The sequence below is a fragment of the Aedes albopictus genome, chromosome 2, assembly GCF_035046485.1.
Source record: "Aedes albopictus strain Foshan chromosome 2, AalbF5, whole genome shotgun sequence".
NCBI classification, from domain to species: Eukaryota; Metazoa; Arthropoda; class Insecta; order Diptera; family Culicidae; genus Aedes; species Aedes albopictus.
In genome coordinates this window covers 427,605,509-427,629,600 of record NC_085137.1, presented here as the reverse complement: position 1 = coordinate 427,629,600, position 24,092 = coordinate 427,605,509, and the positions used below count along the sequence as shown (strand labels likewise).

Sequence of the window (24,092 nt, the reverse complement as noted above, 5' to 3'; positions counted from 1 at the left end):
CCTGTTGGGATATTCGTTAAGTCGAAAGACATTTCGTTCGGTGTAAAAATGGATGAGGTCGTCAATTGACAACAACAGTTGTTCTGAAGTTTTTTTTTTCCAAGCTGCAGCTTCGTAAACAAAAATAATAAAATAATAATAATTATTATTACAATTATTACAATTATTGTTGTTATAGCTATCGATAGCTATCAGCGACGGCTACAATATGTTTAGAACGAATTTCTTCTGTTGAATTAATTAAATTAATTAAATATATCAAATCAAAACAAAAATTAGCATTCCGTGTGACTCACTTTTAAATTTCTGTTCTTTGGAATCATGGATGAAACGAATTCATTGGTTTACGGTCTGGAGTTTCAGGTAATTTGTCAAATCGTTTCCGCATTTCTCTATAATAAACTAAGATATTCTTTTCCCTCACAAAGGCCCGTGCCCTAGCATCCCGGCAGACGGAAAGTGACCAGGTTCGTTTCTTTTTGGCTACCCAGTCGTTGAAACCCAACAATCAGCTGCATGTGGTCGACGTGAACGAGGATAGTTCCGCCCTGGAGGCAAAGGTGTTGTCCCATCCGCTCGGGGAAGTTTGGAAGCTTACGGCCAGCCCACACGATGGTCGCGTCCTGGCGTCATGCTACAGTATTCATCGGGGAAGTCAAACGACCATGCAGACTGCGTTGTTGCGACTACCGGATCAGTTCGATCCTCCAACGGGTGATCAGGAGTTTCTGCAGTTTGCTGACGTCGACATTTTGAACACGGAAGGCTATGGAGGCGAAATTCGGACAACGGAGTTTCATCCGACGGATGCGGCGGTTGTGAGCACGGTGATTGATGGAAAAGTGTTGCTCTTCAATCGGGCGGAAGCTGGTAGCAAGTTGGTGGCAGAAATAAACGCTAAGCATATGCCGAAGTTCTCCGGAGGCCGCTGGTCTCATTTCAATCAGGGTAATCAATTTATCACGTTGTACGACTGTAGCGTTAGGTCGTACGACGTTCGGGAGCCGAATCATTGCGCTTGGACCATCGAGGACGCCCATAGCCAACTGGTGCGTGATTTGGACTGTAACCCGAACAAGCAGTATCACATCGTAACGGGTGGAGACGACGGCGTGTTGAAGATCTGGGACTTTCGGAACACCAAGGAGCACGTGTTTGCCCGGAATGATCATCACCATTGGATTTGGAACGTACGGTACAATGCCTATCACGATCAACTGCTTCTGTCGAGTAGCAGCGATGGCAAAGTGCTTCTGACTTGTGCTGGTAGCGTGAGTTCGGAAGCGTTGGAAAGTGGTGAAAATTCTAGCGACAAGGAACACCTGGCCGATGGGCTGCTGCAAACGTTTGACCAACATGAGGACTCGGTGTACTGCGTGGAGTGGAGTACGGCCGATCCGTGGATGTTTGCCTCGCTGAGCTACGATGGACGCTTGGTGATCTCGAAGGTGCCGAAGCAGTACAAGTATCAAATATTGCTATGAACTTGTTTAATGTTTTGGGGATCAATTACGGATAGGTTTCCTAACTATAATTGAAAAGGTAAATCGTTATAAACTGAGAATGTGGAATCACTTGTAGGTCCATTGCGCATTGAATGAGAACTGATTGTTTGGACTTGGATCTTTACCACATGTAGAACAGCTTGGAAGGTCTCCAATCCTCTCCATTCCAGATTTTTGTGATCGTAAATAAAGAACAGCAAATGAAAATTCTAAAATTGTATTGTTACTTGCAATCTACATAATAGGGTGTACAAATGAATGACAATGACTGCTAATAGGTGTCACTGGTGTAAGTCTTTAAATTATCATAAAAGAAAAACAAGAACAAAGTACACTACGTCCGTCGCAGTTTTATATTAATTCTCTGTTCCTTCAACGTCTTAGGAGCAGCTTTTCGTCGGGGTCTTCCGGATTCGTTGGATTCTATGCTATTCTGATCGCTACAACTGTCCTCGGCTTTAATTTTCTTATGGACGCCATTGGCCGTCAGTTCGAGTCCTTCGTATGATATGTTGTGCTTGCTGAGATTCTGCTTCGTCAGGGGCTTCAGGGACACGAACGGCACCGGGGACAAACCGGAAATACTGTGCGGGTAGGATGGCTTTGGCTTCTTCCGTCGACCTTTTTTCACGACGGGGGTGGAAGAAGCGGCGTTGGAAATTGTGTCATTGTTGACGAAGCTATTCTCCTTGTTGGCTTCTCGCTCGATTAGGGTCGTCAGCATGGAATCGCTTGCCATGCGCTTCATCGACACCGGCCGGAGACTCTGATCCGTCGTCGGGTTCAACTCACTTTGGGTGCTCTGGTCACTTGGAACTCCGGAACTGCTGGAGAAACTGCTGGCTTCAAGAACATGTGCGCCGTTCCGTATTGTTGTTTGACCTACAATGAAAAAGTGATTGATTTTATTAAAAAAATCTTTTTAGTGGTTCTAGTTCTGCATGTTTTGCATGAAAAACTTAACCAAGTCCAAATTTTTATGTTTTTGCCTTTCTCGTACACCAAGGTGTACCGAAAGGCTATATGTTCACTCCAAAAATGAAATTTCGATAGAGCCCCCAGAGGGGCAAGTTTCATATACCAATCGACTCAGCTCGACGTGTTGAGATAATGTCTGTGTGTGTGTGTATGTGTGTGTGTGTGTATGTGTACAAAAAAGGTCACCTCACTTTTAGATAGTAAATATCAACCGATTTTAACGATCGACGGCTCATTCGACGCGGCATCTGGTCCCATTGTTTCCTATTGAAAATGGTTCGGATCGGTCCAGCCGTTCCGGAGTTATGGCCATTTAGGTGTTCCGGAACCGGTACCCCTGAAAAGGGGCCAGACATGAAAATGCACCAAACCCATGCATGCGACCCATCAAACCACGGCATTTACGATTATCTCTGGAGCAACATTTGAAAAGGGCCCAAGAGGTCTTGTGTCTTTTTTCTAAAACGCTCCGTAGGGCATAACAGCAGCCCGCCCACGCAAATCAACACCGTTATCCGAAAGATCGATGTTTGCTCTATCTGATAACGGTCTTAGTTTTTGTGAATAAGCTGAGGGGAGCTCAGGAGCGACGTGTGAAGTCATTGTTTACCAATGCTTGTATGCCCTTTTCAAATGTTGCTCCAGATCTGATGAACGGTAAGCACACGCAGAAAAAAATATATTAAACTCTAAAATAAACGACTTTGAATCAAAAATAAAATACCATTGATCCACGGCCTAAGTGCGATTTTCATTGAATCAAAGACAGCGAGTATTAGCTTCAAAGCATTTATTTTGTTGTTTTTAAGTCTAGGTTACTTTAGCTTGATTGTAAATTCAAAGTGAAAAATATTTGATTCTAATATTTAATTTCATTGAAACAAATATTTTACGACTTTATTTCAAAAATATTTATTTTTGAAGCAAAAAACACATTATTTAGAATCAAATACTTTTTTTTTTGTTTTAAAAAATATATTTTTTGATAGTAATATATTTTTAAAAGACTATAAAAATATGTATGAAATGAATTACCTGCTTTCATTGATTGCGATCTTATAATTACTGAGAGCATTGGTCGAAATTCTCTCATTAGTTATGAGATCGTATTCAATCAAAGCAAATAATCCAATAAAAATGAATAAGACTTTTAGGGAACAATATTTACTATATTTACATAATTACAAAATCTTAATAATAGTTTTTCGTTTACTCTATGTAAATTGACTGAACGCATCTGCAGCTTTTCGATGTTGGTAATGATTTGCTTTTCATTTGTTTTGTATACTTCAAATGACTGGAAATGATCAATAAATTGACGGGACTGTATTCTACAACAAATCAGAACGAGTTTGTCGTTATTATCCAAAATTATCTTTTCCAACCAAAAAATGCTCATCAAACTATGCTGCATTATATAAAAATACATATCGTTGCTAAAAACCATTCCGTGCTTCTGAAATTTGTCTATGTAGCGAATGACGTCACCAATCACTATGCCATCAGCACATAATAGCTGTTTGTGTTCATCGCTTAGTGGTGAGTTGAGTATTTGAGATTCTCGTAGATCTATTTCAGGCACTACAAAATTTTTACAGAATACATCAGAAGCAAATTTGAATCCCGCCTTGATTGCTAGAGATTTACACAAATTTATCTTGTTGTTAGTCGCTCTGCTATACTGTTTTGAGTCTCGATGTTTTGCTTCCTCTCGCATAGCCCACTGATGTCGTGGTGCACCTGATTGCATAATAGATGTAGCATAATGTAACAAGTTATGGTGCTTGGGTTTGAGTGTATCGTTAAACAATGTCAAATATTGTGAGTGATGATCCTGTATTAGCTTTTTTAAATTATCCAGATATTCAATTGGAATTTCACGCAGCATAAGAATGTGACAAATTTGCAGCAACAGACAAAAATGGTTCCAAACCTCATCTTTCTCAGGTATGAGCATTCCAATAATAAGTGGAAGGAAGTTTACTAACGTTTTAATTTCACTTGTAGTCATTTTGATTTTACTTTTTGATATGTTTGTATCTCTAATATCGCTGGGTATATTGGACGAGTTTAGATTTCCGAACACAAACGTATTTTTTCTAAAATTCAATTCGTCAAGTGAAAATATTTTCTTTACATTTATAAAATAATTAAAATAGTGGCCAAGTCCGTAAACGCATACACCTTCCCAAAGGTCATGCATTAGGTCAAAGTAAACATTGTAAGTTACATGGAAGGAAGGGATCTCATTAAATATGCTATCTCGTTTAATGCCACTAAGCGACACGTCGTCTAAAATTAAATCTTCTTCATAACTTTTAATAGTTCTGAACGTCTCAACGTACTCGACTGTATCGTTTTCTCTCTGAGTTCGGTTTCTTTTACATAGTCGACAATAATAATTGGCTCGGGCGGACTCAACAAGGTCCAAAATACCAGAAAGTCCTAAGTTATCACCAGTAATGAATCCTAACATAAAATGCACTACTAGTTTTTCTCCTCTAACGTGAATCTCTAACCCTTCTTCTTCTAATTCGATGAGTATGTCCACTAAATTACGAAAAAGATAACTGTTATCAAATTCCTTTCTGTCTTCGGACAATATAAAGCCTGCTATATGGATGTTCGACAGTTTTGTCAAAATATGTACAGGCAAGCAGGGAACATAATAATAAATTCCGCAAATTGAAGTTTTTGACGCGTGAGATGAAACGGTATCACCGGTCGTAAAATCATCAAAAAAGACATTCAAAGGCACAATCAGCTTCTTGTCACAGTTCACCGTGCGTTGCTTCCAGAGATTACCATCGATCATGGTTCGGATGCATCCGTCACTCGAAGGCGTTAAGTTTTGTAGAATGATATCCAAAACTCCATCTGATTCCAAGTATTTCCGAAGTTGAAATTTCAATGGCATAAGAATAGCTGAAAATTAATAAGAATTATAGGGTATCTAACATGTAGCTATAAAAATTAATATTTCACCTGTAATGGGGTCGTTGCTCATTTGTTGTTCATTTCGTACGATGCCCGGACGTAATTCGTTACTAAGTACAAACTCTTTCGGTTCTGCATATAAATCGTTTTTCTTCAGATACTGAATGAATTTGTATTCCGTTTCGTTGCAACGCATGTTATTGAATAATTCATCAAATACTGTTTTACCATCTGCCGTAATGCATCCTGAAGACTCCAATAATCCAATTATGCTATGAAGCGGGTTCAAGAACATGTTCTGAATATCTTGGTGTATATCAAAAACTACTTTTCTCGGAAGAGTGTTCGCACTTAGGTATTTAAGATTGAAATTTAAAGAAGCATTTTCCATTTGATTGATGATCATATGTAGATTATGTGTGAATATTGAAGTATGTGTCGTCTCATCAGATAAACGCCCGTCCTCGCGCCCGTCGTATTTGTCATCATGGCCATCTTCAGTTATCATCGCCTGTCGACCGTCATTGACCGGTGCTTGATGAATGGTCTTGTCTGTTGTTGTTTCGGTACGTGTAAAAGAATCTTCGTTACATGGCTGCTCTACTGTGCCATCACTTACAGTATTGTTGGTTCGCTCAAAATGTTTGTTAAGATGTCGGTAAAATGAGTGTTTGACGTTATATTTCCTGGAACAATCACCGATGTTGCATTCGTATACATCTAGGTTTCCATGGTGTTTATTTAGATGGTTATGTAAACGATGAATTGATTGCGATTTCCAAGTACACCGAGGCGCTACACATCGAATCATGATTCTTGCTTGGGTTGTTGAACACTGGTACGCAGCGAAGAACACAATGCCACCACGTTGATTTGTTCACGAGGGACCTCAAAATCAAACATCAGATTTGCCAACAAGTGCCAAACCGACAATGATTGGCGGGGAAAAGCAATACCATATGATTTGTAAATTTTCAGGCAAACGTCGAGTGCTTTTTGAAAGCTCGGTAGCTTGTAAGATGTAACGTTGTTCCATACGGAAAACGCCGATGGATTTTTTGGGTCTTCTCCGTGGGCCACAATAAATGGAGCTAGTTCGACACCTCGTTCGCGTGTTGTTTTCAATATCTTTGCAAGTGTAGTTTGGAGCTCCGACAAATCCTTGACCAAAATCGCTACGCTTTCCCGGGATTCAACAAAAGAAGGCTTCCATCGCGGCTTGCCGGGTGTCCTGAGAATGGGACTCGGCATGATATGGTGCAACAACCAGATGGTGATGAGTCCTCGTCCATCTATTAAAAAAAAACAATTATTGTAAATTAGTACAAACATCAAACGATTCCAATATTAAAAATGTAGACATTCGAGGGTTAACTTCTATTTAACCTACCGTCAGAAATGTCATCATCCTTCAGGCAACTTAGTAGAGCTTTTCCGGCGGTATCAGTAACTTCAGCTTCCAAAACAGGCAATACCTTCCCGACAAAAGTTTCCCATCGGTCAAACAGCAGCTTTTCCTTTTCCGGAAAACGTTGTTGGAAATCTATTTGGATTAGCTGATATGCTTGGTGATGTCTTAGTACAGGATACTCAGACAAAATCGAAGCGGTGTTACGTTTTTCTTCGCCAAATAACTCAATGAGTCTTATTTTTGTCGTCTGCTTCCACTTTATTTTTACCTCCTCCCAGTCGTCCTGATTATGGGTTATCCACTTTTTGGTGCATTGGTATTCCGTTGCTAGAAGAAATGCTTATTGTTAGTTTCAGTATTATGAGCTAATATAGTTAAAACTTACAATCTGCTTGCGTAAGGTCGTTGCTCGAGCCAGGCCTTTCAGTGTCTATAGCACCCACTTGGCTCGCGTCCTGAACCGCCAGCCTTTCTTCTTTGTAATTTATGTTGCGGTCACGTAGTGTTCCTTTTGGCAATTTCCTCAGTCGAACTTTTCGACCTGCGTTATCAGTCGTCCATGTAGGTTGATACCAAGTTTCCTGTAAAACGAAAGATCATCCAAAACTCTCGTCAAATAGTTAAGCAATATCTGCTTGTTGAATATAAATCAGGACCAACAATTGAAAAGGCCGCATCAACATGTTGTAAACAAACATGTTTCTGTCGACTTGAGGCCTTTTGAACTCCACCCACACACCTCACCACCACTAACAGAAAGCGCAAACATCAAGCTTTCTGTTAATGGTGGTGAGATGCGTGGGTGGACCCAAAAGGCGACTGCAACGTGTTTGTTTACACAATGTTGATGCGGCCTTTTCAATTGTTGGTCTTCAAATCATCAACATATAAAAAATACTTACTTGTGGTTCACTTGGAAAAAGGGAATGCAGTTCAACAGCTCTGTTTTGCAGTTCGGAGGACGTCAATTTTGAAAACCGGTCCTTGAAGCCGTCTACCACGATTTGTGTAATGACGCGCTTATCGAATCTTGTCAAGTACTTTGCAGTTTTATACTTCTCGATGATGGCCCTGCCTTTTGCTGATGTCTGTAGCAAGTAAGTTGCTGTACAGTTCCCTCTCGTTACATCAGCAACAGCCGGCGGGGGTGGAGGCGGCGTACTGGCAGATGCGGATTCGGCGGAAGAATCAATGGATAGTGGAGGAAGATTCTGTCAAACAAGAAGGATTACCTTAGTAAAAACAATTTTACGAACAGCAGCAGATGCTTACCAGGCCTTTTCTCCATTCGTTGATGCCGTAGATGCACTTCGTCCTCTCCGCTAGAAACGGCTGCGGGATGAGTTCGATTATCTTGAGCAGATCAACTGTGTAGCCGTTATCTAGAATGATGAAAATTTTAGAAATAAATTCCATGACATAACCTAGTTCCAATTCCAAACTTTTTTTTTCGTTTCCCGTTTACGCCATTTATTTTGCATGGTGATTGGAATTAGGTGATGTCACGGTTATTAGTTTCACGTTATTGTACTTACCAAGGAAAACACCCACTGTGTCATCCGATAAACCAAACGTTTTTAACAAATTTAAGGTTTCTAGATCGTCGGTGCCGAGCGTTTCGACTACGACCTCTTCTTGAACTATTTCGTCCGGCGAGTTCATTTTTGCGACAATAAAAACAAAATGGCGGTCGATACACTTGTGCAAAATGGTATATTTATTTCAAAGTACTTATTTTTTTAAATCAAAGACACAACGACTTTGCTTCTAAAACTTTTTTTTTTGAATCAAAGTCGTTTAGTATTAGAATCAAATATTCATTTGCTTTGATTTGAAAAAAGTTTTGAATTTGAATCAAAGTGGTTATGCATTTGATTCAAATATGCGACTTTTTTCTGCGTGCAGGAAAATAGTCTCAGACCATATCTGAACCGGTAGTGTTCCGGAACCGGTTCTGGGTGTCCCGCCGGAAGTGGCCGGAAGTGGCCATAACTCATGCAAGCGACACATCAAACAGCGGCTTTTTCGATAATCCGATGAACGGTTGGCAGGAAAACAGTATCAGACCACATAGCCGGGATGAACCTGCCTACGGCAGAAAATCCCAGAATAAAAAAAGAAAAAAAAAATCAGACCGCATCTGAACCGGTAGTTGTCCGGAACCGGTTCCAGGGGTCTCGACGTATGTGGCCAAACATAAAAGAGTACCAAACTCATGCATGCGATACAACAAATAACGGCTTTTCTGATAACCTAATGACTGGTTATAAAAAAAATAGGTTAGGACCACATTAGGGACAGCCGGTAGTGCCGTAACCGGTTCCGGGTGTCCCTCCGAAAGCGGCTAAATATAAAATTGAACTGCACCTATGTCTGCGACACAGCAAGGCTAGGATTTTTTGATAATCTTATGAACGTTAGCAAGCAAACAGGTTCCGAGCGGTGAAAAAAATGTTTTACGCATATGGTCAAATCTCAACCGTTACGTAGTAATTGAACATTACATGCTTTTGACTTTGCTTGTCTCAAGCTGGCTATAACTTGAAAATGGTCAAACTTATCGCATTTGAAAGATTATCAAATTTGCTATCAAAAAGATCTTGGAATCTATTGGTTTAGTAAGATAGCTAAAGCAAAAAAGCTCGAAAGTAGTGTTTTGCCTTTCTCGCACACTTAGTGTACTAAAAAAACTATATGTTCACTCAAAAAACGATTTTTCGAAAAAAGGCTCGGTGGCTCAAGTCGCATATACCAATCAACTCAGACCAACGAATTGAGATTATGTCTGTATGTGTGTATGTATGTGCGCAAAATAAATTCACACACTTTTAAGTCACTTCCCATTGGCCGATTTTTCGGATTACAGCTTGAATCGAACCGGAATTGTTTGCTATCCTAAATGGTCCAGATCGGCCAAGGCGTTCCGGAGTTATGGCCATTTCAGTGATCCGGACCAGCACCGGTAGAACTGGCCGTATATAAAACTGAACTAGCCCATCATGCGATAAATCAAACTGCGGCCATTTTTGTAACCTTTAGCATGGTTGACGAGTTTTGTGCGGAAATCAACACTGGAGACCAGAAGTTCCACGATGTCGGCCCAAAATTAAAGATGGTAGCCAAATGTTCAAGGTGGCGGCTCAAAATTCAAGATCGCGGCTGTTTACTAGAGATTTAGGCTCTTAAAGCATGCTATATGGGAATATTTAATATGGGGAAGATTTCTGGACTCCTAAAATGGCGACTAGAATATCCAAGATGGCGGTCTGAAATCCAAGATGGTGGCATCAAATTCAAGATGGCTTCTGTTTAAAGAAGTTTAAGGCTCTAAAACCATGGAAGATGTCCGGAGTCAAAAAATGTCGACCAGAATGTACAAGATGGCGATCTAAAATTCAAGATGGCGGCTTCAGTTTCAAGATGGCGGCTGTTACATGGAGATTTAAGCTCTAACGGCTTTTTAATGAAATTTCGGCTCTAAAAACGGGAAATATTGGTATATTTGGTATGGGGAAGACTTCCAGAGTCCAAAATGGCGATCAGGATATCCAAAATGGCGATCTAAAATTTAAAATGGCGGCTCCGAATTCAACATCGCGGCTGTTTAGTGGAGTTTTAGGGCCTGAAACGATGCATTATTGGTATGGGGATGATGTCTGGATTCCAAAAATGGCGACCAGAACATCCAAGATGGCAATCTTTAATCCTAAATCGAGCCTAACTTTACCAAACACCGTATGTAACATATATAAACAAAAAAGAGATTTTCACATGAGGCGCTGAATTTCGTTGAGGACTACTTGTATCATTCACCTTTGGGGATTTGTAAAAAAATACCCGGATTTTTCACGTTTCTGAAATGCTCAATGTATGAGTTGCTATGGGAATAGCTAACTTCCCCTTCGATTTTCTCCGCTCGTGGATTTTGTTAGATACGGTGTTTGGTAAAGTTAGGCTTGAAATGGCGGCTTCAAATTCAAGATAGCGTATTTTTCTTAAGAGTTTGAGGCTCAAACATCGAAAGCCAGATAAACGATATGATTTCTGGTATCATGAAATGGATTTCTGTTAATTCTGGAGCTCGATTTGAAAAGGTCGTATGTGCTTTTGTCGATTAAAAATTTGATCAGTTGGATTCGCTTCTTATAGCAAAAACCGTTGAAATTAAACAAAGTTGATACATACAGCAGAATCATCACAAAACAGGCTTTCCGTTCCATCATTGAAAGTCTCCAAAATATCTTCCCTATTGTTACAATAACTAAAATAAACTGATCGAATTTTATATCGACAAATGTGCATACGACCTTTTCAAATCGAGCTCCAGAATTGTATGAAAGTGCTATTTGACATAAACATTTCTCTTAAGTTTTATTGAAATGGGGTTTCGAAGGCACGAGAAAGGCGCCATCGCCGCTAGGTGGATTAATTAGGGTTTTTGTAATTGTAATTTGTTCTTCAACATGAAACCTGTCAGTAACATCAACTTTCAACCAAGTCAAGTATGTACTAGGTATGCCAAGTGACCTTATGCCAAATGCCCCCCTCAGACCCGAGTATACATATGCCAAAGTCAGACAGGTATATGTATTGTCATTTCGAAAAGATACTGGACCCACTTACCTTTCGTTTCATTTGTAGCAGAAGTAGCATCAATAGTAATGACCGGTGCCGATACGGTCATACTGGAGACATCCTCTTCCATCTTCCGCTCACTTTTCTCATGCAGACTTTCCTCGTCGCTGGGCCTGCCATCCCGGGAATTCCTCCGTTGCATATATTCCTGACTTTTACGGACCGCTTTGACCACCCTGTTGGTGTCGATGGTTTCGAACGATTCGTCAAAGCTACGATTCCTGGACTTTCGTCCTAACCGTTTGACCAGCGGGCTTTTCGATGGCGTAGTACATTCCTCTTCCATCTCTTCCTCTTCTTCTCCGAGCAGTTCCTCGCCAGTTTCTTCTTCCTCCTGGATTGCCGTTTCGTAGTCTCCCTCGGAATGGTTCTCGTCCTCCGCCTCCTCAATCGCCGCTTCGTCCACATAGGGCGGTCGCTCTGCCCGTCGTTTCTCGTAGAACAATCCGGCCACCGGTCTCCGCGTCTGTTGTTCGTGCTCCTTTTGGGCGTGTTCGTTGAAGACCGTATTGAACACCGACTCGCTCTGATCCCGGACCGATCCCATGATCGTCGTTACCATCTTGAACTGCTCCAACAGCTTCTGTACCATGTCCCGAAGCGTTTTGTTTTCAATCCGATACTGCATCAGATCTTCATTCAGGCAGTTGATCAAGTCCACCTTTTCCTTGATTTCCTCTTTGAGTTTCTGATTGCTTTGCACCAGCTGCGAGTTTATAAGTTTGTACGCCGCCAGGAGGTTGTTGTCCCCCATTTTGGCCCTAGAAGTTCTCACAAAATTACTGAAAAATACGCGACTTTCCGACGAAAGAAATTTACTTTTTAGGACCGCGGTCAACCGACAAAAACAGAAACGTTTGACAAGTGTGCGCCGGCCGGGGCGAAATTTGCTTGCTTGATGATGGTGCCCTATCTGCGTTTTGGTGTTTGAAAATATAATCGAGAAGCGGCGCTGCCCAACCCTGTGACTGAAAGTACAATCGTACACGGAGGAAAAATCAAAATTAAATCGATATTATCGAGTTGATCGATTCGATATTATGCTCAGTGATCAACGACATCTCTACTTTGACCCAGTTCAAAAAACCGATTCGGTTCTCCATCTTTGCTCATTCATTCGGCGGTGGTGGCGGCAAGTTGAGTATGTAAAACTGGAAATTTTTCCTTTTTAAGTGAAATTCCGTGAAATTTTAAAACAAATACCGAACTACCACTCAAAATATCCGTCCGACATGATCGAAATAACGAAGCCTTTGCGGGATATCCTCGTGCCAAAGTCGTTCGATTCGACCAACACGGTTTGGCGCCTCCATAGCCGGATCACCGTCTACATGTTGGTCTTCTTCACAATCCTGCTGTCGGCCCGGGCCTATTTCGGTGAACCGATCGAATGCATCAGCTCGGCCGCACCCACCGTGCGACCAAGCTTGCACAGCTTCTGCTGGACGCTCGGAACCTACATCAGCCGGGATCCGAAGTTCGGTGAGTAGACCGAGGAATGGATGAATGGAATGAGGGTTATGTTGATACGATGCCTCGTTCTTTCCAGTGGATGCCAGCTGGGACATCATCGAAATCGGGACGAAAATGGGACACATTCCGAAGGAGGAACGCTTCTACCAAAAGTATTACCAGTGGGTCCCGTTTCTGTTGGCGATTCAGGCTTTTTTATTCTCATTCCCCAAACACTTGTGGCGGTTTTGCGAGGGCGGTCGCCTACAGACGTTGTGCAACAATCTGGGTAAGTCACGAGATCTTTCTCAGTTGTTATTGAAGGTTTCTTGTCGCGAATGTCCATTGTCTACTCATTTAACAACTGTGGAAGGCAGAATTCTCCCGGATGAAAATATGTGTAACATTTTCTTTATGCCAAACGTCTTATGCCAATGTCAAACCTCCTTATGCTAAACGTATCAGTTTCATTTTTGTTAAGTTTTACATGGTAGATTTGATGAACATTGATTGTGTGTAATCAATTATTATACCTGACTTCCGACTTGTTTATGATCATTCTAATATCCGTTAATGACGATATCACTGCACTTTCAGATTCAATTTTGTCCCCGGATTCGTGGAACCCAAGGCGCAAAGCCAAGACTCTTCTTTATCTGACCCAAGAGAGCCGCAAGGGCCACAACCGATATGCGCTACTGTTCGTCGGCTGCGAGATTCTCAACTTCCTGGTCGTCGTGCTGAATATGTGCTTGATGAACTTCCTGTTCGGCGGATTCTGGACCAGTTACCAACCGGCTATCCAGGCGCTGCTCTCGCTGGACATGAACGCTTGGACATCGTACAACTCGCTGGTGTTCCCGAAGTTGGCCAAATGCGATTTCAGCTACATTGGACCGAGTGGAACGAAACAGAACTTGGACGCCCTGTGCCTTCTACCGCAAAACATCGTCAACGAGAAGATTTTCGCTTTCCTGTGGCTCTGGTTTATCCTGTTGGCCATTGTGTCCGGAGCGCAGCTGTGCTATCGGTTGCTCCAGCTTTGCTGCCAAAGCGTTCGATTCCGGGTGCTGTTCAGCTTGTTGAACCCCATCAGCTACCATCGGTTGAAGCGCGTGGTCCGGGAGTCCAATATCGGGTATTGGTTCCTGTTGTATCAGATGGCCCGGAACATCAACAAGGGCGTGATGAGGGAGATTATCCGGGATCTGTCTCGGATCGGCCAGGAGCTCAATATGTCCAAACAGAATGTACACGAGCTGCAGATGGAGGAGGAATCTGAGGACGCCCAGGATGGGCCAGAGGATGACGAGGTAACGGTGTGATTGATGAGCACTTTTGTTTCTAAAGTGCTGATTGCTGCGCAATACACTTGTACTACTATGAAGAGTTGAGTTTTTGAAAGGGTTTTCTTTTATTTTGACTTCGCGCTCTTATGCCATTGTTAGAAGGCATATCTAATTATTGTACATCACTGTGTTCGGAATTGAATATTGCAAATATAAAATGAAAGTAACACGAATCTAACATTTGTTCTTCGACTCAGGGATAAGATTATACGGCCCATCCATAATAGCCGATGGGGTAAGCGCACGGGCTTTCAACATGACCTTGCTTAGGGTGACGGGTTTGATTCCCGGTCCGTCCAGGAACTTTTCGTGAAGAAAGTTCCCTTTACTTCCTTAATCCCAAAAGAGTGTTTTCGTACCTATCACACGGTATAGGATTATTTCAGCAAATAGTGGACCCTCTTATATTTTTCTTGAATTTCCTGCTCAAATCTGTTCTACCGGTGAACTTCACCCGGAGACGATGGCTCATGTTCCTAGCCAGTAATAGCAATTACGTTGGAAAGCAATACATAATTATTCAATTAACAAGTTTGTAAATGTAAACAAATCTGGGGGACCACTATTGGTTAAATCTAAGGGAATCCACTATTGTCTCTAATTTAACATGGTATTCTCTTATAAAAGAATACGATCTACCCGGACCCTGAATTCGCTATGGGATAATTTGAACCAGATTTTAAATGATTATACACGCTTAAACTGCTCCGCACATCGCATGAGTAACAGTTACTCACTGTGAAGCATCGCTGCAAATCCGGGAGAATGTGTGAAAATTATGTGTACGTCTTACTCACGCCGTGAGCTGATGGCCAGTTACACATTTTTGTGCACTCGATTTCTGTTGACAAACGCTTTAAAAAGCGAGCGTTCGTCAGTTTCAAACAAAACAAAAAAAAAAGAAGTTTCTAATCGAGCACAACACATAATTATTGTCTACAATGATCACAAGGATGATCCCAAAAAGTAAGTAATAAATTAAAAATCAAGTAAATTAAGTTGCTAAATTTAGTTTTTATTTGATTTAGGTGAAAAACTGCATCGCTGGAACACTCAAATGATAGATAAATCAAGTCATCAGCTACACAATCCTCGATGCGGAACCGCGACGTCAGAATTTTTACCGGAATTTTCTTATTGTGTTTCCAGTTCAAAACCGAATTAGCGACATTTTTTCTTTTACTTCCGCTGCTTTTGCCTTGCGTTATACACTATGTCGGAAGTGGGGCGCTGTATAGAATACCAGGTGTACAATACAGCGCCCCACTTCCGACATTGTGTTTAACGCAAGGCAAAAGCAGCGCAAGTAAAAGAAAAAATGTCGCTAATTCGGTTTTGAACTGGAAACATAATATAATTTTAATAAGGTGAATTAAAATTTTAATTAACTGAAATTACTGTTTTTTTATTCAAACAACAATAAAAAAATCAATTTCATCAAAATGAGTAGCTATCACACATTTTCAGAGCAAGCGAAGCATACGCATTTATGTGTAACGGTTACTCATTCTTCCGGAATGGTGACGAAACGCTTCAATGTGTAAAGCTTACTCACGCAGCTTTGGCTTTGAAGCATTTGCTCAAAAATGAGTAAGGCTTGGGATTATTAGGATTACTTTAGGATCACTTTAGGAGTGCCATGGGATGAATATAAATTTGAGTAGATCTTGCTCATTATTGAGTGGACCGACCTCTGCGTGTATTACATTGCTTGAGCTTGAGCATGATTGACCGCCCGCAGTTGCTACTCCAGTATCGCCATGTGGAGCGGACCTGGTGTAGTGGTTAGATCACTTGACTATCACGCCGAGGACCTGGGATCGAATCCCACTCCCGACATACTCACGAAAATGTGGGTTCTTCCTTCGGAAGGGAAGTGAAACGTGGGTTCCGAGATGAACTAGCCTAGGGTTAAACATCTCGTTAATACAGACAAAAAAAAACAGTATCGCCAGATCAGCTACACTCACACAAGGAACCAATGCTGCTTGGGACTAACCAAGGAGAATACATTTTACAAAAATCAAAAACTAATGCAAGATAACAAGTAAGTGAATAGATTAATAAAAAAAATTTATTGAAATACTCTTCGTAAGGTATCTCAGTAATCAAATGTCAAATCGAAATAAAATTTCAGGGCCTTATACATACAAGGATATTGTAGCTTTCATTTGGTGCCTAGAGAACCCAAATCGGTTGACAGACAGCTGAGATATTTATTATTGTACTCTTGGTCAAAAATCTCTCAAAAAGTTAACCTTACTCCCAAGCAGGCTTGTCCACACTGAGAGCATGAAAATTCTGCTCTTTTGATTTACACCACCAAAACCATCGTATTTATGTAATCTTCTTATCCTACCTGATAGAAGAATGTTTGAATATCCTAAATGACATTTCCAACTGTCAAAAAATCGCACCGCAGTGCCGCACTGAGCGCGCAAAGAGAAATTCACTGGGGTGAATTCACCCGGGTGAAATTCTCTTTGCGTGCACAGTGTGGCTCTGGGGTGCGGTTTTTTGACAGTTCTAAATGACATTTAGGTAATCCTAACATCCTTTTATCGGGTAAGATAGGAAGATTGCATAAATACGATGGTTTTGGAGGTGTAAATCAAAAGAGCAGAATTTTCATGCGTTCAGTGCGGACAAGTCTGCTCCCAAGTACTCTTTGAAAGATATCTCGGTAACCAAATGTCCAATCCTAATAAAATTGTATAGGGTTCTACTACTAGAATGTTGTAGCTTTCAGGTTGCCAGGATAACCGAAATCGGTTGACAGACGGCCAGAATATTTATTATGATACACTTAGTCAAAAATCTCAAAAGGTTTTGTTGTGCAAATCGTAGGTACTCTTCGTAAGATATCTCTGTAACCAAATGTCCAATCAAAATAAAATTTGTGGGCGATCTACTAGGATGCTGTAGCTTTCATTTCAATAGCGTTCTACTAGGATGTAGTAGCTTTCATTTGCTTCCAAGAGAACTCAAATCGGTTGACAGACGGCTGAGAAACGTGCGTGACTTTTTTTTGTAACGCACATACACACACACACACATAGACACATACACACACACACACATACAGACATTTGCTCAGTTCGTCGAGCTGAGTTCATTGGTATATGAGACTCGGCCCTCCGGGCCTCGGATCAAAAGTCGGTTTTTCGAGCGATATTTATACCCTTCTTATGGGTGTAAGAAGGGTAAAAAGGCTTTTCCTACATACATTCCGTGATATTTTTGCTACTGTTTATTAAGCTCAAATATTACAAAGAGATAGTAGCTTTTATGTATTTGATGCAATTGCATTTTCATGTAGAGCTAACTTGGGAAACCAGATTTGGTCATAAAAAAGGCTTTTCTTACATACATTCCGTGATATTTTTGCTACTGTTTATTAAGCTCAAATATTACAAAGAGATAGTAGCTTTTATGTATTTGATGCAATTGCATTTTCATGTATAACTAACTTGTGTAACCAAATATGATCATAAAAACCCGATTTAATCCACCTATGGTGAACAGAACCCTTCTTACACTTATTAAAACGATTGTTGTCTTATTTGTATTTAACATATTTATTTTGTGTGATGGACCAAAAGTTCTAGAAAATATTGTGGATTTGGCATCTAGTGGATTGGTTTCCAAAATAGCATCATGGACTATGGACTAAACTACCAGAAATGCCAGACATCTTCTAGAATCTCGTGTGAAATTTAAAAAAAATAGCTTACATATTCTGGAATATTGTATCTTTTGTTAACTGCCAAAAGATCTTGAATCGATTAACAAATGGATAACAAAATCAACGAGATACAGTTTGTCTAATATCTCTTAATCAGTCGATTAAATTAGCTCTGAAGTACTTGGTATTCATGGTTATGGTGTAAAAAGGACAATAATAATATATCTACTATGCTAATCAGTTTTGGAATTAGCTAGTTATTTTGGCTGTCCAGTTCTCGCATTTTTCCCAGAATATATAAATTCAAAACTTTCATTTAACATATTGTTAGTTTTCATAGAATTCCTGTTTATTTGTAATTTGTTATTTATAATTTTATTGAAAACAATAACTACATACATTTTATGTGAGGTCAGCATTATTGATTGAACATTAATTTCCCATAGACTGGTCAAAAGCTCATGCAAGATAACAAACGAATATAATAATTAAAAAAGGAATTTTTTGAAAAACTCTTCGAAAGATAACTCAGTAACCAAATGTCCAATCGAAAAAAAATTACAGGGCCTTTTACAAGGATACTGTAGCTTTCATTTGGTGCTAAGAGAACCCAAATCGGTTGACAGACGGCTGAGATATTTATTATGATACACTTGGTCAAAAATCTCTCAAAAGGTTAACCTGTATTACTCCCAAGTACTTTTTGAAAGATATCTCGATAACCAAATGTCCAATCCTAATAAAATTGTATAGGGTACTACTAGGATGTTATAGCTTTCATTTGATGCCAGGAGAACCGAAATCGGTTGACAGACGGTTGAGATATTATTATGATACACTTGGTGAAAAATCTCAAAAAGTTTAGTTGAATAAATCTTAAGTACTCTTCGAAAGATATCTCTGTAACCAAATGTCCAATTCTAATAAAATTTATGAGCGATCTACTGGGATGTTGTAGCTTTCATTTGGTGCCAAAAGAACCCAAATCGATTGACACACGGCTGAGATATTTAGTATGATACACTTTGTTAAAAATCTCAAAAAGTTTAGTTGTATAACTCCTAAGTACTCTTCGAAAGATATCTCGGTAACCAAATGTCCAATCGAAATAAAATTTCAGAGCGTTCTACTACGATGTTGTAGCTGTCATTTGCTGCCAAGAGAACTCAAATCGGTTGACAAACGGCTGAGATATTTATCAATATGCTAAATGTCAAAAATCTCTCAAAAAGCTAACCTATATTACTTCAAAGTACTCTTCGAAAGATATCTCGGTAACGTCCAATCGGAATAAAATTTCTGGGCGATCTACTAGGATGCTGTAGCTTTCATTTGGTCCCAAGAGAACCCAAATCGATTGACAAACGGCTGAAATATTTATTATGATACACTTGGTCAAAAATCGTAAAAAGTTTAGATGCATGACTCATAAGTACTCTTCGAGAGATATCTCGGTAACCAAACGTCCAATCGAAAAAAAATTCAATAGCGTTCTACTAGGATGTAGTAGCTTTCATTTGCTTCCAAGAGAACTCAAATCGGTTGACAGACGGCTGAGAAACGTGCGTGACTTTTTTTTTGTAACGCACATACACACACACACATACACACATACACATACAGACATTTGCTCAGTTCGTCGAGCTGAGTTCATTGGTATATGAGACTCGGCCCTCCGGGCCTCGGATCGAAAGTCGGTTTTTCGAGCGATATTTATACCCTTCTTATGGGTGTAAGAAGGGTAAAAAATCTGTTGACAGACGGCTGAGAAATGTATTATGATACATTTTATCAAAAATCTCTCAAAAGCGTAAATTTCATTACTCCTTAGTACTCGTGGAAAGATATCTCGGAAACAAAATGTCCAAACGGCATGAAATTTAATAGCATACTACTTGGATGCTGTAGCTTTCATTTGATGCTGAGAGAACTCAAATCGATTGACACACGGCTGATTCATTTATTATGAAGCATTTTGTCAAAGATCTCTTAAAAAGTTAAGTTGTATTACTCCAAAGTACTCCCCGAAAGATATCTCGGTTACAAAATGTCCAATCGGAATGAAATTCAAAAGCGTTCTTCTAGGGTGCAGTAGCTTTCGTTTTGGGCCTTAAGAACCCGAATCGGTTGATAGACGGCTGAGAAATTTATGGTGATACACTTTGTCAAAAATATCTAAAATAATTAAGTTGTACTACTCCCTAGCACTCTTTGAAAGATATCTCGGTAACCGAACGTCCAATAAAAAAAAAATCAATAGCGTTCTACTAGGATGTAGTAGCTTTCGTTTGGGGCCTTAAGAACCCAAATCGGTTGATAGACGGCTGAGAAATTTATGGTGATACACTTTGTCAAAAATATCTAAAATAATTAAGTTGTACTACAACCTAGCACTCTTTGAAAGATATCTCGGTAACCAAACGTCCAATCAAAATAAAATTCAATAGCGTTCTACTAGGATGTAGTAGCTTTCATTTGCTTCCAAGAGAACTCAAATCGGTCAACAGACGGCTGAGAACCGTGAGTGACATTTTTTTGTAACATACATACACACACACATACACACACACACACACACACACACACACACACACACACACACACACACACACACACACACACACACACACACACACACACACACACACACACACACATACACACACACGCACATAGCATAGCATGTATGTCGCTTAGTGGCGATACTAGAATATTAACAGCATACTAACGAAGCGGTGCGCATAGCATGAAGAAGACTAGGATAACAAATTGGTGATGGTGCACAAGGCACATAACGCCTCCCCTCCGAAGAAATACTGCATGGTGGTACCGGAGGGGAATTTAAGGTGGAGGTGAACTAGGAGAGTGTTTTTAGTGGGTAGGCGCACATTCGAATCCCACACAGCGTCTTTAGAAGATTTTTGGACTCCTAGAATAAAAAAAAAAAAAAAAAAAAAAAAAAAAACACACACACACACACGCACATACAGACATTTGCTCAATTCGTCGAGCTGAGTTGATTGGTATAAGTGACTCGGCGGGGTAAAAAGCGATGGATACCAGAGGCACACAGCTAAACGCAAAGAGCTTTTTCAGTGGAAAGTTTACATGTGTGTAGCAAAACCAGAAATGAATGAAAGCTTGGGCTGTGGCTTCTCGGTTTGTCGTTCTACGTAGGCTGAGAACAACCTGCGCAGCTAGAGCATGTTTTGGCACACCCAATGTCGTGCGCGCTTGTTATGCATTACATCCAGCGCGGATGGAGCTGGGGGTGCCGAATGTGCTCTAGCTCGTTGGCAACGGTTTCCAAATTTTAACTTCGAGGCCATGATACGAGCTAAAAACAATTTATGAAGGTGGAACATTTTCGGAAAAGAGAGCATGTTGGACATGATTGAAAAAAAAAACAAGTATCGTCGGTGTGTCAAGAACGTTAGAAAATGACTTCCACCGAAAGTTGATTTAAGTCGCTCTAAGGCGCATCTCAATGCGAATCGCATTATTATTTATGATGAAAATGTGGAAGATATTTTTCAGAAAATGGTTAAGATAAAAATCAGCTTATGTTAAAAACCACAATACTAAAACCAAAAAAAAAACTAGCAAGCATAGTATCAAATAACTCTAATGTGTTTTCATTTAGTAAAATAGTAATCTGTTGAACAGGTCAGTCTGATAGTCACGAGACGCCTCTGTTTGAACTTCAAAAAATCATAACTACGCTCGAGACTACGCTAAAACATGTCAAAACTTAATTCTTTTGGCAGAAATTGAAAGCTATACTTGTTTGCTACAACTTCTCCAAACAACGTGTACCAATAAAATTGAAGGAAACATGTGTAATTACAGGTATTCTTCGATATAACGTACCCTCGATATAGCGTACCCTCGATATAGCGAATTCGATATAACGTACATTTTGCTTCGATATAACGTACAACATTGAACATTTTAATTTTTCCCAGGAATAACTCTCAGAGAAGCTGCGAAACCACTCAAATCAATGTTTTCTTGCAGTATCAACCTTGTTACCTAGAATTTGCGCAAATTGGGGAAAAAATTAGTGTAATTTAGTCTTTTTTTTTTAATGTACGTTATATCGAAGCACAAAAAAAGAAATTACCTTTTTGTGAAAATTCCAGTTTTTCGTTATTGGTTATGTGAATTTCACCGAAATCATTATTTGGGGTTAATTTCACGTCGAAATCATCGATATTAGCATAAAAAATATTAAATTTTTCTGTGCTTCGATATAACGTACACTTCGATATAACGTACAAAGAGCAAACTTTTTTGTACGTTATATCGAAGAGTACCTGTATCACATTTGTGATCAGAAAAACCTTAAAAAGTTGATTTTTTAATAGATTTCGTTCTGGAACACCCTAATATACGTAATAAGTTTGATATTTTAAAACGGCATCATATTCTTTAATGTTTTTGGGTTATTTGCTTCTTTGACACCAATGCTGTAGGAGTTGAGCAACAAATATTAAAATTCGGGAAAGCCAAATGTGGCCTAAAAACTAGCTGTTTAGTGTTTACTCTCGGAATCGTGAGTAAGCCTTGTGTTGGCTTTACACTCGCGAATTGCTTCATGAGGAGAGTAATTCTATCACTGACTAATTGACACAATTTTTGGAACGCGATGAGATACGTATAGTATCTAGTCGTGTACAAAATTTCAACTCAATTGGTTTGGAATTGACTGAGTTATAGCGAAGAGTGCCCAAAATACCGGCCGCTGCCCAAGTGGTTCGTTACCCTACATCAATATTCACCTCTTGCTTTACACTCTGAAAAATTTTCACGTCCGATTTACGTGAAAAGATAGGTAGTTTTCGTCCACCATATTTTTCGCGTAGCCTTCGCCGGAATGTCAGGTAGCTGGACTCATTTGAGATTGGGTAATCGACGTGATGATTCAGGTAAATTTGACGTGAATTTTATGCATCGTTTACGTGAAATGTGGGTGAGAGCTACTGGAATCTTAGGTAAATTTTACGTGAAATCATGATTAGTTCTACAAGAACTTCACGTAATTTATTCATGTTTTTGAATGAAAATAAAGCAGCTGCACCAACCTGCAACGTATTTGAAGAGACAAGAGATTTTAAATCCTTCCAAAATGTAATTAAAAAACCGAGGAAAAAACATTAAAAGCAAAAGCCTCCCGGTTAATAAATATGTCGTTTCATTTTGTAGGGATTTAAAAACTTATGCCTCCTCAAAAACGCTACAAGCTGGTATCAATATGTAACAAAGAAAAATCTTATTAGTTTTTTTTTATTATTTTGGAGTAATTAATAAATGTACACCTACATACAAAGTAATACATCTACATTAGTTTCTAATCGTCTGTGATTAGATAACACAAACAAATCTCAGGGTTCTAACGCAAAATTTTCGAAGTCCAGCCCAAGGTCCAGCCGTTTCAAACACTCTTTGTACTGGACCTCCGATACCGTCAGACACCTATTCCAGCTCCTGAAATGATTGAAAATAGAAAAATACACAACTGCTTATAATAAATAACTATTAAATTACCTCAATACTTGCAGCAACTTGCACAGAAACTCAGCAGTTCTTTCGCCAACCTACTTCTCGACGCCATATTGAACTGTTTTTTCACACCTGAAAATTCACGTAACTTTCGTTTCGCGGAAACTTCCAAGTCGGAAGTACACCAACACAAATGCATTGAAACGATTTACGTGAAAATAAGGTGGATTTAACCAAACAGGGCGATGCATACGACGTGGTTTTCGAGTGACAGTTACTGACATCACGTAGTTTTTGAGATTTTGAGAATAAGGATGAGCTACGTGATATTTCACGTAAATCGGACGTGAAAATTCTTTAGAGTGTATTTATCCGATTTATCCACTGCTGTTCATTTTCCACACCACTGCACTATGGGGCGGCTCCATACAAACAGGTGGGCAAAATATTTTCGCGTCAATTTCACAATTTCTCGCTCCTATTCGTAGGGCTTATGCCTGAAAAATATGAAAAACATGTTGAACAGGTTGTTTTAACACTACCGTTTCAAACCGCATGGCATTATAAGGACATTGCATACTTTTAGGCGTTTAAGGGTTTCTGTTCCTATTAACAAAATGTATTCCAATTCGTAAAAA

General features: G+C 39.8%; 4 protein-coding genes across 7 annotated transcripts; 2 read left to right on the top strand and 2 right to left on the bottom strand.

The window, feature by feature from the left end:
- Positions 1 to 114: 114 nt before the first annotated feature.
- On the top strand, positions 115 to 1,574 carry LOC109426581 (EARP-interacting protein homolog). The gene is made up of 2 exons (XM_019702115.3): positions 115 to 363; positions 429 to 1,574. Exons 1-2 carry the CDS (start codon positions 322 to 324, stop codon positions 1,482 to 1,484), a joined length of 1,098 nt encoding a protein of 365 aa, XP_019557660.2. The 5' UTR covers positions 115 to 321; the 3' UTR covers positions 1,485 to 1,574.
- Positions 1,575 to 1,706: 132 nt separating this feature from the next.
- On the bottom strand, positions 1,707 to 12,370 carry LOC109426580 (cylicin-1). Its single transcript, XM_019702114.3, has 2 exons — positions 11,455 to 12,370; positions 1,707 to 2,387 (listed from the first exon to the last, which is right to left on the bottom strand). Exons 1-2 carry the CDS (start codon positions 12,218 to 12,220, stop codon positions 1,840 to 1,842), a joined length of 1,314 nt encoding a protein of 437 aa, XP_019557659.2. The 5' UTR covers positions 12,221 to 12,370; the 3' UTR covers positions 1,707 to 1,839.
- Positions 2,952 to 11,427, bottom strand: LOC109398652 (uncharacterized). 4 transcript variants are annotated; one of them, XM_062853603.1, is made up of 6 exons: positions 8,104 to 11,427; positions 7,734 to 8,042; positions 7,217 to 7,412; positions 6,811 to 7,158; positions 5,469 to 6,712; positions 2,952 to 5,408 (listed from the first exon to the last, which is right to left on the bottom strand). In XM_062853603.1, exons 5-6 carry the CDS (start codon positions 6,229 to 6,231, stop codon positions 3,634 to 3,636), a joined length of 2,538 nt encoding a protein of 845 aa, XP_062709587.1. In that variant the 5' UTR covers positions 6,232 to 6,712; positions 6,811 to 7,158; positions 7,217 to 7,412; positions 7,734 to 8,042; positions 8,104 to 11,427; the 3' UTR covers positions 2,952 to 3,633. The 4 variants fall into 4 exon arrangements, with proteins under 4 accessions (XP_062709587.1, XP_019526584.2, XP_062709589.1 ...); XM_019671039.3 differs by having other exon boundaries at positions 7,734 to 11,427; XM_062853605.1 differs by having other exon boundaries at positions 2,952 to 6,712; positions 8,104 to 11,421.
- Positions 12,371 to 12,545: 175 nt separating the features above from the next.
- On the top strand, positions 12,546 to 14,440 carry LOC109426582 (innexin inx5). The gene is made up of 3 exons (XM_019702116.3): positions 12,546 to 12,948; positions 13,016 to 13,207; positions 13,516 to 14,440. The coding sequence occupies exons 1-3, from the start codon at positions 12,699 to 12,701 to the stop codon at positions 14,241 to 14,243; spliced, it is 1,170 nt and encodes a 389-aa protein (XP_019557661.2). The 5' UTR covers positions 12,546 to 12,698; the 3' UTR covers positions 14,244 to 14,440.
- The last annotated feature ends 9,652 nt before the right edge of the window (positions 14,441 to 24,092 follow it).